Source organism: Salvelinus alpinus, chromosome 31, assembly GCF_045679555.1.
Source record: "Salvelinus alpinus chromosome 31, SLU_Salpinus.1, whole genome shotgun sequence".
Classification (NCBI taxonomy): Eukaryota; Metazoa; Chordata; class Actinopteri; order Salmoniformes; family Salmonidae; genus Salvelinus; species Salvelinus alpinus.
In genome coordinates, this window is record NC_092116.1 from 35,455,232 (window position 1) to 35,472,992 (window position 17,761).

A 17,761-nucleotide genomic window follows, 5' to 3' on the forward strand; every position below is an offset into this window, starting at 1 on the left:
TGTAATGAGGGATTGATGCACCTTTCTCTCTCCTCCTTGTAATGAGGGATTGATGCACCTTTCTCTCTCTCTCTCTCCTTATAATGAGGGATTGATGCACCTTTCTCTCTCTCTCCTTGTAATGAGGGATTGATGCACCTTTCTCTCTCCTCCTTGTAATGAGGGATTGATGCACCTTTCTCTCTCTCTCTCTCCTTGTAATGAGGGATTGATGCACCTTTCTCTCTCTCTCTCTCCTTATAATGAGGGATTGATGCACCTTTCTCTCTCTCTCCTTGTAATGAGGGATTGATGCACCTTTCTCTCTCTCCTCCTTGTAATGAGGGATTGATGCACCTTTCTCTCTCTCTCCTTGTAATGAGGGATTGATGCACCTTTCTCTCTCTCTCCTTGTAATGAGGGATTGATGCACCTTTCTCTCTCCTCCTTGTAATGAGGGATTGATGCACCTTTCTCTCTCTCTCCTTATAATGAGGGATTGATGCACCTTTCTCTCTCTCCTCCTTGTAATGAGGGCTTGATGCACCTTTCTCTCTCTCTCCTTATGAGGGATTGATGCACCTTTCTCTCTCTCTCATTATAATGAGGGATTGATGCACCTTTCTCTCTCTCTCCTTATAATGAGGGATTGATGCACCTTTCTCTATCCTTATAATGAGGGATTGATGCACCTTTCTCTCTCTCTCCTTGTAATGAGGGATTGATGCACCTTTCTCTCTCTCTCCTTGTAATGAGGGATTGATCCACCTTTCTCTCTCTCTCCTTATAATGAGGGATTGATGCACCTTTCTCTCTCTCTCCTTGTAATGAGGGATTGATGCACCTTTCTCTCTCTCTCCTTGTAATGAGGGATTGATGCACCTTTCTCTCTCTCTCCTTGTAATGAGGGATTGATGCACCTCTCTCTCTCCTTGTAATGAGTGATTGATGCACCTTTCTCTCTCCTCCTTGTAATGAGGGATTGATGCACCTTTCTCTCTCTCTCCTTATAATGAGGGATTGATGCACCTTTCTCTCTCTCTCCTTATGAGGGATTGATGCACCTCTCACTCTCTCCTTATAATGAGGGATTGATGCACCTTTCTCTCTCTCTCCTTATGAGGGATTGATGCACCTCTCACTCTCTCCTTATAATGAGGGATTGATGCACCTCTCACTCTCTCCTTATAATGAGGGATTGATGCACCTTTCTCTCTCCTCCTTATAATGAGGGATTGATGCACCTTTCTCTCTCCTCCTTATAATGAGGGATTGATGCACCTTTCTCTCTCTCTCCTTATAATGAGGGATTGATGCACCTCTCACTCTCTCCTTATAATGAGGGATTGATGCACCTCTCACTCTCTCCTTATAATGAGGGATTGATGCACCTTTCTCTCTCCTTATGAGGGATTGATGCACCTTTCTCTCTCTCTCCTTATAATGAGGGATTGATGCACCTTTCTCTCTCTCCTTGTAATGAGGGATTGATGCACCTCTCACTCTCTCCTTATAATGAGGGATTGATGCACCTTTCTCTCTCCTCCTTATAATGAGGGATTGATGCACCTTTCTCTCTCCTTATGAGGGATTGATGCACCTTTCTCTCTCTCTCCTTATAATGAGGGATTGATGCACCTTTCTCTCTCATTATAATGAGGGATTGATGCACCTTTCTCTCTCCTCCTCATAATGAGGGTGTGGTTCCCAGGAGGTCTACCCCGGGGGATGGTAATAGAGGGGAGGTACGTGAGGCGACATTGGCTGCCTCTGCTGGGAATATGGGAGCTGGGCACCCCAACACGGACAGCTAAGTGGAGGTAATTAGAGGAAAGCGCAAACCAACCGTGGAGGCTAAATAAAAGGAGAACGATGGCACACCGCGGGAGAGAAGGGAGAGAGACGGACACTGGTTAAGAGAGAGAAGGAAGACCGAGCAAAACCTATGTTATTTCTTTGATATATTTATTTTCTGTCTTAGTAAAGTTGTTTTTTTGACTAAAGCCTCGCTGTCTCTGTGTCAATATCTGCTCAACCCAACACCCCACCTTAATCTCTCTCCTCCTTATAATGAGGGATGGATAAACCTTTCCCTCTGTCTCCTGTCACATTCAGTACCAGGGCTGGGTTTCCCAAATGTATCGTAGCACTGAGATCATTTTAATTCCATTGAAACTAAATGGACTAAAGATGATCTGTGCTACGACGCTTTTGGGAAACCTATCCCAGAGCTCCAGCACAGCCACACCGAAACCATTCAATACCACAACGGCCATGGCCAGCTAGCTACTAATCTAACAGAACCAGCGACGAAGCATAGATGAGAAGTAGAGGAATAGAAAAAGATGGTGGTATACTCCACAGGGAGCAACACCGCCGGGAGTCGACTAGGAGAGGGACAGAACCCTGGAGCAACACCGCCGGGAGTCGACTAGGAGAGGGACAGAACCCTGGAGCAACACCGCCGGGAGTCGACTAGGAGAGGGACAGAACCCTGGAGCAACACCACCGGGAGTCGACTAGGAGAGGGACAGAACCCTGGAGCAACACCACCGGGAGTCGACTAGGAGAGGGACAGAACCCTGGAGCAACACCACCGGGAGTCGACTAGGAGAGGGACAGAACCCTGGAGCAACACCGCCGGGAGTCGACTAGGAGAGGGACAGAACCCTGGAGCAACACCACCGGGAGTCGACTAGGAGAGGGACAGAACCCTGGAGCAACACCGCCGAGAGTCGACTAGGAGAGGGACAGAACCCTGGAGCAACACCGCCGGGAGTCGACTAGGAGAGGGACAGAATCAAATCAAATCAAATGTATTTATATAGCCCTTCGTACATCAGCTGATATCTCAAAGTGCTGTACAGAAACCCAGCCTAAAACCCCAAACAGCAAGCAATGCAGGTGTAGAAGCACGGTGGCTAGGAAAAACTCCCTAGAAAGGCCAAAACCTAGGAAGAAACCTAGAGAGGAACCAGGCTATGAGGGGTGGCCAGTCCTCTTCTGGCTGTCCCGGGTGGAGATTATAAAAGAACATGGCCAAGATGTTCAAATGTTCATAAATGACCAGCATGGTCAAATAATAATAATCACAGTAGTTGTCGAGGGTGCAGCACCTCAGGAGTAAATGTCAGTTGGCTTTTCATAGCCGATCATTAAGAGTATCTCTACCGCTCCTGCGGTCTCTAGAGAGTTGAAAACAGCAGGTCTGGGATAGGTAGCACGTCCGGTGAACAGGTCAGGGTTCCATAGCCGCAGGCAGAACAGTTGAAACTGGAGCAGCAGCATGGCCAGGTGGACTGGGGACAGCAAGGAGTCATCATGTCAGGTCGTCCTGAGGCATGGTCCTAGGGCTCAGGTCCTCCGAGAGAGAGAAAAAAAGAGAGAAAGAGAGAATTAGAGAGAGCATACTTAAATTCACACAGGACACCGGATAAGACAGAAGTACTCCAGATATAACAGACTGACCCTAGCCCCCCGACACATAAACTAATGCAGCATAATTACTGGAGGCTGAGACAGGAGTGGTCAGGAGACACTGTGGCCCCAACCGATGATACCCCCGGACAGGGCCAAACAGGCAGGATATAACCACCATCACTTTGCCAAAGCACAGCCCCCAAACCACTAGAGGGATATCTTCAAACACCAATTTACCATCCTGAGACAAGGCCGAGTATAGCCCACAAAGATCTCCGCCACGGCACAACCCAAGGGGGTCGCCAACCCAGACAGGAAGACCACGTCAGTGACTCAACCCACTCAAGTGACGCACCCCTCCCAGGGACGGCATGGAAGAGCACCAGTAAGCCAGTGACAGCCCCTGTAATAGGGTTAGAGGCAGAGAATCCCAGTGGAGAGAGGGGAACCGGCCAGGCAGAGACAGCAAGGGCGGTTCGTTGCTCCAGAGCCTTTCCATTCACCTTCACACTCCTGGGCCAGACTACACTCAATCATAGGACCTACTGAAGAGATGAGTCTTCAATAAAGACTTAAAGGTTGAGACCGAGTCTGCGTCTCTCACATGGATAGGCAGACCATTCCATAAAAATGGAGATCTATAGGAGAAAGCCCTGCCTCCAGCTGTTTGCTTAGAAATTCTAGGGACAATTAGGAGGCCTGCGTCTTGTGACCGTAGCGTACGTGTAGGTATGTACGGCAGGACCAACTCGGTAAGATAGGTAGGAGCAAGCCCATGTAACGCTTTGTAGGTTAACAGTAAAACCTTGAAATCAGCCCTTGCCTTAACAGGAAGCCAGTGTAGGGAGGCTAGCACTGGAGTAATATGCTCACATTTTTTGGTTCTAGTCAGGATTCTAGCAGCCGTATTTAGCACTAACTGAAGTGTATTTAGTGCTTTATCTGGGTAGCCGGAAAGTAGAGCATTGCAGTAGTCTAACCTAGAAGAAACAAAAGCATGGATTTACTTTTCTGCATCATTTTTGGACAGAAAATTTCAGATTTTTGCAATGTTACGTAGATGGAAAAAAGCTATCCTTGAAACAGTCTTGATATGTTCGTAAAAAGAGAGATCAGGGTCCAGAGTAACGCCGAGGTCCTTCACAGTTTTATTTGAGACGACATTACAACCCTGGAGCAACACCACCAGGAGTTGACTAGAGGAGGGACAGAACCCTGGAGCAACACCGCTGGGAGTCGACTAGCGGAGGGACAGACAAACTCCCTCCACCACTGAGTGCCCCAATAGGGGAGTGATTGCTTCCTATAAGAACACAAAACTTTTATGTTTCTAGACATCTTTGAAAAGCGAGTCAGGTAAAGAGCTTTTGTCTTTAAAGAGCCAGTGTTGTATTTTGAGGCAGGCTTGAATAAGCTAGGTAGGCAGAGGGTAGTATAATTTGTCTGATTCTCTGTAATAATGGTATTGGAATAATAATGCATTTTATTTTGTAAAGCGGTTTCTTGCATCAAACATTTTCAGTCACCTCCTTGTCTGAAGGACAGGTGGATAAACAGGTTAATGTCAAGCCCTGAATGTTTTTTTCAAAAGTCTCATGGAATGTAGTCCTACATTGAACACCACACATTGGCTGCTACTGTAGGCTGACTGATAGAACAGCTATTTCCATGTTAAAATGTTATGGGATGCATTTTCTCCATTGTTTTTGATATTAGGCCACTCTGGTAGGCCTACATTATGATCAAATAGCCACAGTAGCCTACTTGACCACTGTTGAAGCTAACTTAAAGCTGGTGCAGCCTCAGTGTTCACAGTAAATGCGCTCGGGAAGTTTCACATAATTTTCACAGAATTCAAGTTTGCGCTCAGCAGACCTGAAATTTGCTCAGTTCCAAAAATTGTGTGGCCGGTTGGACATACTGTCGAATTCTCTAAAATAAAAAACATTGGCGGCAGTTTATGGTAGAAAAATTAACCTTAAATTCTCTGGCAACAGCTCGGGTGGACATTACTGCATTCAGCATGCCAATTAAATGCTCCCTCAAAACTTTAGGCCTCTGTATGTATTGTGTTGCGTGACAAAACTCCACATTTTAGAGTGACCTTTTATTGTCCGCAGCACAAGGTGCACCTGTGTAATGATCATGATGTTTAATCAGCTTCTTAATCCATCCACCTGACAGGTGTGGCATATCATCTTGGCAATGAAGAAAGGCTCACTAAAAGGGATGTAAACTAATTTTGTGCACAAAATAACAAGCTTATTGTGCGTATGGAACATTTCTGGGATCTTTTATTTCAGCTCATGAAAACATGGGACCAACACTTCACATGTTGCAGTCATATATTTTTGTTCGGTGTAGTTCCACAAGCTTTGCCGTAATCAGGGCAAAACGCTAGTGCGTTTCCACAGTATTTGTATGCTATGGGGCTGTCTGTTCTTGGTGAATTAGTCTGCCTAGTTTGGTTGTTTTGAATGGTTGCCGGGCAACAGTGGACAGTATCAGGGCCCGGGGTTTCCAATGCTCATGTCAGTGACTTCGGCAGTGTGGCACATTTCAATGGTAGTTCATGTTTAAGCTAATCAGGTGCATGTCCTCATTTGCAAATTCCCAGTACTTTTGTCACGAAGAGTACACCTTTCAATTCCCTTTTTCACAAGTTGTGAATCTCCCTCTCAAACAGGGTTACAAAATTGTGCACCAACTCAACCTCTTCTAGTTTACAGCTTTCAAAAATGAACCGCTTGTAAATGACGTTCCTGGCTGGTTTGACGTAATTCGCAAACGCCTCCAGTATGGCCTTTGCGTCACCCAGTTGTTGCGTTGTGAGGGTGAGATGGTGCCGGTAGATGTGTCTGTGTTCACTGCCCATTAAACTCCTGAGTTGTGCAAGGATTTGTCAAATAGAAAACAAAAATGATTTTAAAAGAAATACGTTTGGTTCTTTGGTCTAAACACAGCGAATACATTCCATTCTCAGTCAATTTTCTATGGATACCCTAGCCTGCTGAGTAGACAGATCAATTAATATTTTACAACCTGTTTTCAGCTCCTCATTGACCTCTAAACGTGGTAGTGCTGAAAATGTTGACGAGAATCAAAAGTGAGGAACACCTGTTAAACATTTACCAAATATTTCATTTGGACCGTCACATTACAGAGTTTCAAAGCTGGCTCCACCGGGTGTTTTGTATAAATGACCACTGAACAGGTAATATTGCAAACTGTGGCTTTATTGAAAACAATCCCACAAGCCAAGTCTCTCCAATGTAGTCTCTCCCAAACTGTAGAAATCACAGCTTTCTGGAACACTATAAATAATGTTATTTTATTACATTTAACTGCCCGAAAAAGCTGTTTGAGGAACAGTTGAAGTCAGAAGTTTACATACACTTAGGTGTGACTCATTTTTCAACCAATCCACAAATTTCTTGTTAACAAACAGTAGTTTTGGCAAATCGGTTAGGACATCTACTTTGTGCATGACACAAGTAATTTTTCCAACAATTGTTTACAGACAGATTATTTCACAATTCCAGTGGGCCAGAAGTTTACATACACTAAGTTGACTGTGCCTTTAAACAGCTTGGAAAATGCTAGAAAATGTCATGGCTTTAGAAGCTTCTGATAGTCAATTGGAGGTGTACCTGTGGATGTATTTCAAGACCTACCTTCAAGCTCAGTGCCTCTTTGCTTGACATCATGGGAAAATCAAAAGAAATCAGCAAAGACCTCAAAAAAATATATTTTGAGACCTCCACAAGTCTGGTTCACCTGTACAAACAATAGTACGCAAGCATAAACACCATGGGACCACGCAGCCGTCATACCGCTCAGGAAGGAGACGCGTTCTGTCTCCTAGAGATGAACGTACTTTGGTGCGAAAAGTGCAAATCAATCCCAGAACAGCAAAGGACCTTGTGAAGATGCTGGAGGAAACAGGTACAAAAGTATCTATATTGACAGTAAAACAAGTCCTAAATAGACAACCTGAAAGGCTGCTCAGCAAGGAAGATGTCACTGCTCCAAAACCGCCATAAAAAAAAACCTGAGTACGGTTTGTACCTGCACATGGGGACAAAGATTGTACTTTTTGGAGAAATGTCCTCTGGTCTGATGAAACAAAAATAGAACTGTTTGGCCATAATGACCATTGTTATGTTTGGAGGAAAAAGGGGGATGCTTGCATCAGACTCGTACAGTTCCTCAGTGAAAACAATGTACTGAGTAAATGTCAAATTGGCTTTAACCGAATTACTGTACGACACACGTATTCTCCCTGCACACCCTTACTGACAATTTAAAAAAATAAATAAAAGGCAAAGTCTTCTCATGCTGATTTCAAAAAGCTTGATGGAGTTGACTGCCTTCACACCCTATTCTTTCCTCCATTTCCCAGAAAGCTAAAATATTCAGCAAATCACACCAAAAAATATGTAAAGATACAAATTTTATTTCTGGATTTCTTCATTTATATGGAATGTGAATCAGCTCCCATTGTACAGTAAAGACAACCATCAAAGTATTTCCAATGTTTTCACAGTCTTCTCTTCAGCACCTTTCATCTGTGAGCACCACTACAATTAGACAAAAAAGAACTAATATTAACATACTGAACCAGCTGCAACTAATGAACACTTAGTGAATGAGAGAGTGGGTACCTGTATGCACATTTGATTGGAGCAGTGCCTGAATGAGTTTCAGTACCCGGGATCTTCTTTTCAGTTCTGCTAAGACACGAAGAGGAACCTACCAGAAGCGGACATGTTTAAAAACACGTTGCATAAGTCCCCACAAGAAAAGTAAACAACCCACAAATAACTGGTGACATTTCATTAGTCCCCATGAGGTCAAATACTATTTCCAGGGGGTTAAGGTTAGAATTAGCAGTTAGGTTGAGTAAGAGAACAGGTTAGGGAAAAATCTGATTTTAAAATGGGACTGAGTTGTGTCCCGACGAGGTTGCGTTTATGTGCGAATGGTAACCTGTTGAGCCCCAGTGTTGCTCTGGGGTGTATTCTCCCTGGCTTTCAAACGCGGGGACGTAGTCTCCAGGGGGGCCGTTTTTCACAGGATCTCCAACACGCTCACAGGGGGTCTTGGGTTGTGTCGTAGCATCTGGACACACAGGTAACACACATTGTAATGTGGACATAACGTTCTGGAAGCTTCTGGAATCATAACCCGTGTGGGACCCTATATGGTCAGAAGTAGTTTATAGGGAACAGGGTCCCATTTCAGATGTAACCAAGTGAGGTCCCTAAATATTGAAATTCTGCTACTTGTTTAAAGGGCCCATGCAGTCAAAAATCTGTTTCTGTGTGTTATATAACTGCTGATGAAACTTAAACTGTAAATTGTATCAGTTAGTTAGACAACCCAGTTAAATGATCAAACCATTCATATCAGAATACCTCAGTCCTGCATCTAGACCACAATATACATCTCTGGAACTAGAGTGGCAGGTAGCCTGCTGTTTGAGAGTTGGGCCAGCAGTTCAAATCAGTGAGCTGACAAGTTCATATATCCATCTATGTGCCCTTCTGCAAGGCACAACCTTAATTTCTCCAGTGTCACAGTTCATAATGGCTGACCTCACAGGTGTCCCATGGAGAACCGATTATGAAAATAAACATTACACAATTCACACCTGCTTAATACCTACGTGCATGAGATAGGACAGAGCAACACCCACTAATGTGGTCATTAAAATGTTGGTGAGTAAGTGGGAGGTATGTCACGCTTACCTCCCAGGGCAAGAGCCATGCTGACAAGGAGAATGACGGTCAAGATCGCCATGGTGATGGTCTCCAGAGAAAGAGATTAGTTAGGCTGTGCTTGTACTGGAAAACTCAAAATCAGTGGAATGACTAGTGGAACTAGAGAGGTTACAGAAACCCTGTGTTGGGAACTAAACTTAAGCAACTGCTAAGGCAGCAATTTCTAAATCCAGTACTGAGGAGCCCAAGAACCGAGTTCAGGCAACATGGTGCTACTAGTCAGCCAAAACTCAGGTATCAACTCTTCAAACAAAAAGATTAGCCTGGCACACAGGAATATGTATCCTTCCCAAATGGTTCCTCATTCCTTATGTAGTGAACCACCTTTGACGAGGGCCCACAGTGCACTACATAGGGAATGGGAAGTATCCTAGATCTAGTCAGAGACTACCCATTTACTGCAAAGGTAACTATTAGTCTATGCTCTTAAGTTCAGGGGTCGAGCCACAAAAAGGGGTCCTATATAGTGCACCACATTTGACCAGGGCCACATTAGATAAAGGTGCTATTTGAGATGAATATACACTATTTGATAATGACACAAGCTCACCTTCTGCACTCTTCCAAGGGATTCACTGGGTGATTCACCTCTCTCTCTGTTGTCTGTGAGTTATGGTCTCCCTCTTCCACCTCTCCTTTTAAAGGACCTGTCACAGGTGTGACTAGTTGCCTCATTAACCCAACGAGAGATCCCGTTGTCGGGCCATTAGTTAGTGGTGTAAAGCACTAAAGTAAAAATTCTTTAAAGTAGTACTTAAGTAGTATTTTGCGCTCTTTAATTTAATACTTCTATTTATTTCGACTTTCACTTCACTACATTTATAAAGAAAATAATGTACTTTTTACTCCATACATTTTCCCTGACACCCAAAAGTACTCATTAGATTTTGAATGATTAGCAGGACAGAAACATTGTCTAATTCACACACTTATCAAGAGAACATCCCTGGTCATCCCTGCTGCCTCTGACCTGGCAGACTCACTAAACACAAATGCTTTGTTTGTAAATTATGTCTGAGTGTTGGAGTGTGCCCTTGGCTATCCGTAATCAAATAAAAAAACAAGAAAATGGTGCCATCTGGTTGGCTTAATATATTGAATTTGAAATGATTTGTATTTTACATTTAAAACTTAAGTATATTTTATCAAATACATTTAATTTTGATACTTTTAGACCTTAAATCAAGTAATATTTTACTGGGTGACGTTCGCCTTGAGTCATTTTCTCTGAAGGAATCTTCATAGGCAGTGAAGAGAGTCGTAGAGGAAGATGGGTCCAGTTTCGAGGGATCCTGAGAGGCTCCCTGTGAGTATGCCGAGGCCAATAGAGAGTGATAGGAATAACATGTGTTTCAGTAAGGTTGGTTTCTTAGCATTCATAGCCATGGTTATCAACTGTACCACAGAAATGGAACATAAATCACAGAAAATAGATGTTGTGGTGGTAGCTGCAGAGAACTCCTTGGGTTATGAGATTTTACAGCAGAAGAGTTACAAGGTGTGATGAACGATAGTATCCTGTTTTCCCAGGCTGCCGGCCTGCTGTAGGACACAGCCCACGCAGTACTAGTCAGCCTACGCAGTAGTTCTCAGCTAACGCACTAGGACTCAGTCCACCCAATAGGACTCAGCCAACCCCATAGTATGATTATGCATTTAATGCTTTTGTTATAAAATTATATTTTTGGGGTGAAAATGATCTTCCCCAAACGTCAAACTCATGCGCTGCATGTGAATGCCAGTTAAGCTCTACACTCATTGTAAAGAGGTTATTTGGCCACTTTAGTTGTAATACAAATGTAGCCAGGTGGTTAAATGGCATAGTTGTATTCATTTATATCCACTAGATGGCACTGTCCCTTTAAGAGATTCATAAATAAAGTGTGCAAGCGGTTATGGGATTGTACATGCGCAGCGTGTAAGAGTAAGCAATTACACTGGAGGGCTACTGAAATCCATCATGGGTCCAACGTTACTTTGGATTGACATGGGGATGTTAGCTTCTTGCTAGCTGAATACCAGTGCTCCCAGAGTACTGTCGAAGCTTATATATAAAATAGGATCATGTAGAAGGGAAATCACCACAAGAGGAAGTCACCATGATGTCATATTCAGTCTAAATCACAATCAAGTGAAATACATCTGTTGGTAAAGTGCATAAAAACAATCTGAGAAGTGGCTCTGCTTTAAACACAATGTCCACGTGATACCCTAACCCCACGTGGAACAGTAGATTCTCACCCATACAGCAGCTTTAAATAATGTAATGATTAACTCCACAACGTGTCTCTGGGAGCACTGGTATTCAGCTAGCAAGAAGCTAACATCCCCATGTCAATCCAAAGTAACGTTGGACCCATGATGGATTTCAGTAGCCCTCCAGTGTAATTGCTTACTCTTACACGCTGCGCATGTACAATCCCATAACCGCTTGGACACCTTATTTATGAATCTCTTAAAGGGACAGTGCCATCTAGTGGATATAAATGAATACAACTATGCCATTTAACCACCTGGCTACATTTGTATTACAACTAAAGTGGCCAAATAACCTCTTTACAATGAGTGTAGAGCTTAACTGGCATTCACATGCAGCGCATGAGTTTGATGTTTTGGGAAGATCATTTTCACCCCAAAAATATAATTTTATAACAAAAGCATTAAATGTATAATCATACTATGGGGTTGGCTGAGTCCTATTGGGTGGACTGAGTCCTAGTGCGTTAGCTGAGAACTACTGCGTAGGCTGACTAGTACTGCGTGGGCTGTGTCCTAGCACGTGAGCTGAGTTCTACTGCGTGGGCTTTGTCCTACTGCAGGCCGGCAGCCTGGGAAAACAGGACACTATCGTTCATCACACCTTGTCACTCTTTTGCAGTAAAATCTCATAACCCAAGGAGTTCTCTGCAGCTACCACCACAACATCTATTTTCTGTGATTTATGTTCCATTTCTGCGGTACAGTTGATAACCATGGCTATGAATGCTAAGAAACCAACCTTACTGAAACACATGTGAATCCTATCACTCTCTATTGGCCTCGGCATACTCACAGGGAGCCTCTCAGGATCCCTCTAAACTGGACCCATCTTCCTCTACTACTCTCTTCACTGCCTATGAAGATTCCTTCAGAGAAAATGACTCAAGTAAAGGTGAAAGTCACCCAGTAAAATATTACTTAAGTTAAGGTCTAAAAGTATTCGGTTTTAAATATATAATATCAACATTAAATGTAATTGATCAAATATACTTAAGTATCAAAAGTAAAAGTATAAATCATTTCAAATTCCTTATATTAAGCAAACCAGATCGCACCATTTTATAGTTTTTTTACATGTAATTACGGATAGCATAATAAAACGTCTAATTTATTTATTTATTTTATACAGCTTCTGAAATATAGGCCTACAGTGCATTAATAAAATTACCCAAATAAACCTGCAGTTCAGCATCAATGCCACAGAGCAGCAGCAGAGATTCACAGGTTGAGGCCAAGTACCAGAGGAACGTTTACATAACTGCCAGTCTGCATAACTGACAGTCTACATAACTGACAGTCTACATAACTGGCAGTCTACATAACTGACAGTCTACATAACTGACAGTCTACATAACTGACAGTCTACATAACTGCTAGTCTACATAACTGCTAGTCTACATAACTGGCAGTCTACATAACTGGCAGTCTACATAACTGCCAGTCTACATAACTGGCAGTCTACATAACTGACAGTCTACATAACTGGCAGTCTACATAACTGACAGTCTACATAACTGGCAGTCTACATAACTGCTAGTCTACATAACTGCTAGTCTACATAACTGACAGTCTACATAACTGCCAGTCTACATAACTGCCAGTCTACATATCTGCTAGTCTACATAACTGCCAGTCTACATAACTGACAGTCTACATAACTGCCAGTCTACATAACTGACAGTCTACATAACTGACAGTCTACATAACTGCTAGTCTACATAACTGACAGTCTACATAACTGCCAGTCTACATAACTGCCAGTCTACATATCTGCTAGTCTACATAACTGCCAGTCTACATAACTGACAGTCTACATAACTGCCAGTCTACATAACTGCCAGTCTACATAACTGACAGTCTACATAACTGACAGTCTACATAACTGCTAGTCTACATAACTGCTAGTCTACATAACTGACAGTCTACATAACTGCCAGTCTACATAACTGCCAGTCTACATATCTGCTAGTCTACATAACTGCCAGTCTACATAACTGACAGTCTACATAACTGCCAGTCTACATAACTGACAGCCTACATAACTGACAGACTACATAACTGACAGAATACATAATGGCCAGTCTACATAACTGGATGTCTACATAACTGCTAGTCTACATAACTGCCAGTCTACATAACTGCCAGTCTACATAACTGGCAGTCTACATAACTGACAGTCTACATAACTGGCAGTCTACATAACTGACAGTCTACATAACTGGCAGTCTACATAACTGACAGTCTACATAACTGCCAGTCTACATAACTGCTAGTCTACATAACTGGACAGTCTACATAACTGCCAGTCTACATAACTGGCAGTCTACATAACTGACAGCCTACATAACTGGCAGTCTACATAACTGACAGTCTACATAACTGACAGTCTGCATAACTGACAGCCTACATAACTGACAGACTACATAACTGACAGACTACATAATGGCCAGTCTACATAACTGGCAGTCTACATAACTGCCAGTCTACATATCTGCTAGTCTACATAACAGCCAGTCTACATAACTGGCAGTCTACATAACTGCCAGTCTACATATCTGCTAGTCTACATAACTGCCAGTCTACATAACTGCCAGTCTACATAACTGCCAGTCTACATAACTGACAGTCTACATAACTGCCACAGATAACTTCCAGTCTACATAACTGCCAGTCTACATAACTGCCACACATAACTTCCAGTCTACATAACTCCCTGTCTACATAACTGCCAGTCTACATAACTGCCAGTCTACATAACTGCCAGTCTACATAACTGACATGCTACATAACTGACAGTCTACATAACTGCCAGTCTACATAACTGACAGCCTACATAACTGACAGACTACATAACTGACAGAATACATAATGGCCAGTCTACATAACTGGCAGTCTACATAACTGCTAGTCTACATAACTGCCAGTCTACATAACTGCCAGTCTACATAACTGGCAGTCTACATAACTGACAGTCTACATAACTGGCAGTCTACATAACTGACAGTCTACATAACTGGCAGTCTACATAACTGACAGTCTACATAACTGCCAGTCTACATAACTGCTAGTCTACATAACTGGACAGTCTACATAACTGCCAGTCTACATAACTGGCAGTCTACATAACTGACAGCCTACATAACTGGCAGTCTACATAACTGACAGTCTACATAACTGACAGTCTGCATAACTGACAGCCTACATAACTGACAGACTATATAACTGACAGACTACATAATGGCCAGTCTACATAACTGGCAGTCTACATAACTGCCAGTCTACATATCTGCTAGTCTACATAACTGCCAGTCTACATAACTGGCAGTCTACATAACTGCCAGTCTACATATCTGCTAGTCTACATAACTGCCAGTCTACATAACTGCCAGTCTACATAACTGACAGTCTACATAACTGCCAGTCTACATAACTGCCACACATAACTTCCAGTCTACATAACTCCCTGTCTACATAACTGCCAGTCTACATAACTGCCAGTCTACATAACTGCCAGTCTACATAACTGACATGCTACATAACTGCCAGTCTACATAACTGCCAGTCTACATAACTGCCAGTCTACATAACTGCTAGTCTGCATAACTCCCCGTCTACATAACTGCCAGTCTACATAACCGCCAGTCTACATAACTGCTAGTGTGCATAGCTCCCCGTCTACATAACTGACAGTCTACATAACCGCCAGTCTACATAACTGCCAGTCTACATAACTGACATGCTACATAACTGCCAGTCTACATAACTGCCAGTCTACATAACTGCCAGTCTACATAACTGCTAGTCTACATAACTGCCAGTCTACATAACTGCTAGTCTGCATAACTCCCCGTCTACATAACTGACAGTCTGCATAACTGCCAGACTACATAACTGCCAGGTCTACATAACTGCTAGTCTGCATAACTGCCAGTCTACATAACTGCTAGTCTACATAACTGACATTCGTTTGAACAGTAATCAATTAGTGGAGGCAGCTGAGGGGGAGGAAGGCTCATAATAATGGCTGGAACGGCGCTAATGGAACGGCATCCAACTATGTGTTTGATGTATTTGATACCGTTCCACTCGTTCCGCTCCAGTCATTACCACGAGCACGTCCTCCTCAATTAAGGTGCCACCAATCTCCTGTGTAATCAATATTATACAGTTTTATCAACGAATCAAAAAGTATTTATGCAGTTTATCAACTAATCAAAAATGTAGTTTTATCAACGAATCAAAAACATATTTATGGAATTGATCAACTAATCAAAAACATCGTTTTATCAACGAATCAACAACACAGTTATTTAGGAACTAAGGGGTTTAGCCTGAACCATGGAAAACAGCCCCAGACCTTTATTCCTCCTCCACCAAACTTTACAGTTGGCACTGTGCATTGGGGCAGGTAGCGTTCTCCGGCCAACCGCCAAACCCAGATTAGTCCGTCGGACTGCCAGATGGTGAAGCGTGATTCATCACTCCTGAGAACGTATTTCCACTGATCCAGAGTCCAATGGCGGTGAGCTTTACACCACTCCAGCCGACAATTGACATTGAGCATGGTGATCTTAGGCTTGTGTGCGGCTGCTCGGCCATGGAAACCCATTTCATGAAGCTACCGACGAACAGTTCTTGTGCTGACGTTGCTTCCAGAGACAGTTTGGAACTCGGTAGTGAGTGTTGCAACTGAGGACAGACTATTTTTTAGGCGCTACACGCTTCAGCACTCGGCGGTCCCGTTCTGTGAGCTTGTGTGGCCTACCACTTCGGGGCTAAGTCATTGTTGTTCCTAGACATTTCCACTTCACAATAACAGCATTTACAGTTGACCGGGGCAGCTCTAGCAAGGCAGATATTTGATGAACTGACTTGTTGGGAAGTTGGCATCCTATGACGGTGCCATGTTGAAAGTCACTGAGCTCTTCAGTAAGGCCATTCTACTGCCAATGTTTGACTATGGAGAGTGCATGGCTGTGTGCTCAATTTTATACGCCTGTCAGCAACGGGTGTGGCTGTAATAGCCGAATCCACTAATATGAAGGGGTGTCCACATACTTTTGGATATATAGTGTATCAAGTTCTCTTCATTCATTCATTAATTCGTCCTCATTCCTCCATATTTATTAGCAAACCGTGAGTTGAAGATCAGTAGGTAGATCGAACTCAGTTGAACTAAGTGGAACGCTGTCCATGGTGCTGAGGCACTTACTGATATCTCTGATCCTCTCTCTGTCTCTGTCTCCATCTGTCTCTCTCTCTCTCTCTCTCCCTGTCTCTGTCTGTCTCTCTCTCTCCCTGTCTCTGTGTCTCTGTCTCTGTGTCTCTCTCTCTCTCTCTGTGTCTCTGTCTCTCTCTCTCCCTGTCTGTCTGTCTGTCTGTCTCTCTCTCTCTCTCTCTCTCTCTCTCTCTCTCTCTCTCCATGTCTCTGTCTCTCTCTCGCTCTCCCTGTCTCCGTGTCTCTCTCTCTCTCTGTCTCCCTGTCTCTGTCTCTCTTGCTCTATGGCTATATCTCTATATCTCTGTCTCTCTCTCTCTCCCTGTCTCTGTCGCTCTCTCTTCCTGTCTCTGTCTCTCTCTCTGTCTCTCTCCCTGTCTCTGTGTCTCTGTCTCCCTGTCTCTGTCTCTCTTGCTCTATGTCTATATCTCTATATCTCTGTCTCTCTCTCTCTCCCTGTCTCTGTCGCTCTCTCTTCCTGTCTCTGTCTCTCTCCCTGTCTCCCTGTCTCTGTCTCTCTCTCGCTCTCCCTGTCTCCGTGTCTCTCTCTCTCTCTCTCTCTCTGTCTCCCTGTCTCTGTCTCTCTTGCTCTATGTCTATATCTCTGTCTCTCTCGCTCTCCCTGTCTCTGTCTGTCTCTGTCGCTCTCTCTTCCTGTCTCTGTCTCTCTCTCCCTGTCTCTGTGTCTCTGTCTCTCTCTCTCTCTATCTCTCTTGCTCTATTTCTCTCTCTCTGTCTCTATATTTCTCTCCCTCTCTCTGTCTCTCTCTGTCTCTCGATCTCTCTTTCCAAAACGCATATTCTTCTCAAAATGTTTAGATAATAAATGTGCACATCTTGATCTCCCTCTTATCATAGTCTAGTAGAAGAATATAGGAAAACCATCAGGTGATCACCTAGCTCACGGACAGCAACCTCCTATCATGCACATGCGCGCTGCCACAACTGTAGAATGCCACTTGGAATGAACTCAATCGGCGTATTACCGAGGTAAAATTGGTTTTACACAGGATATTCCGTGGATATTAGGTTAATAGCTATTGGACCATTCATGTCATGACTACTTTATATATATATATATATCTTCAATAGCTATTAGACA

The 17,761-nt window shown here is 43.4% G+C and overlaps 1 protein-coding gene across 1 annotated transcript; it reads right to left on the minus strand.

The window, feature by feature from the left end:
• Positions 1–7,835: 7,835 nt before the first annotated feature.
• LOC139561555 (saxiphilin-like) lies at positions 7,836–9,905 on the minus strand. Its single transcript, XM_071378784.1, has 5 exons — positions 9,733–9,905; positions 9,150–9,210; positions 8,389–8,520; positions 8,064–8,151; positions 7,836–7,979 (listed from the first exon to the last, which is right to left on the minus strand). Exons 2-5 carry the CDS (start codon positions 9,199–9,201, stop codon positions 7,964–7,966), a joined length of 288 nt encoding a protein of 95 aa, XP_071234885.1. The 5' UTR covers positions 9,202–9,210; positions 9,733–9,905; the 3' UTR covers positions 7,836–7,963.
• Positions 9,906–17,761: the final 7,856 nt, after the last annotated feature.

Bases quoted from the DNA above. Each gene is read 5' to 3' on its own strand.
- LOC139561555 (XM_071378784.1), bottom strand. From the start codon at position 9,201: ATGGCGATCTTGACCGTCATTCTCCTTGTCAGCATGGCTCTTGCCCTG. The intron at 8,521-9,149 runs GTAAGCGTGACA...CTGTGTGTCCAG, and splicing joins CATGGCTCTTGCCCTGGGAG to ATGCTACGACACAACCCAAG. The intron at 8,152-8,388 runs GTTACCATTCGC...CGCTTCTGGTAG, and splicing joins GCAACACTGGGGCTCAACAG to GTTCCTCTTCGTGTCTTAGC.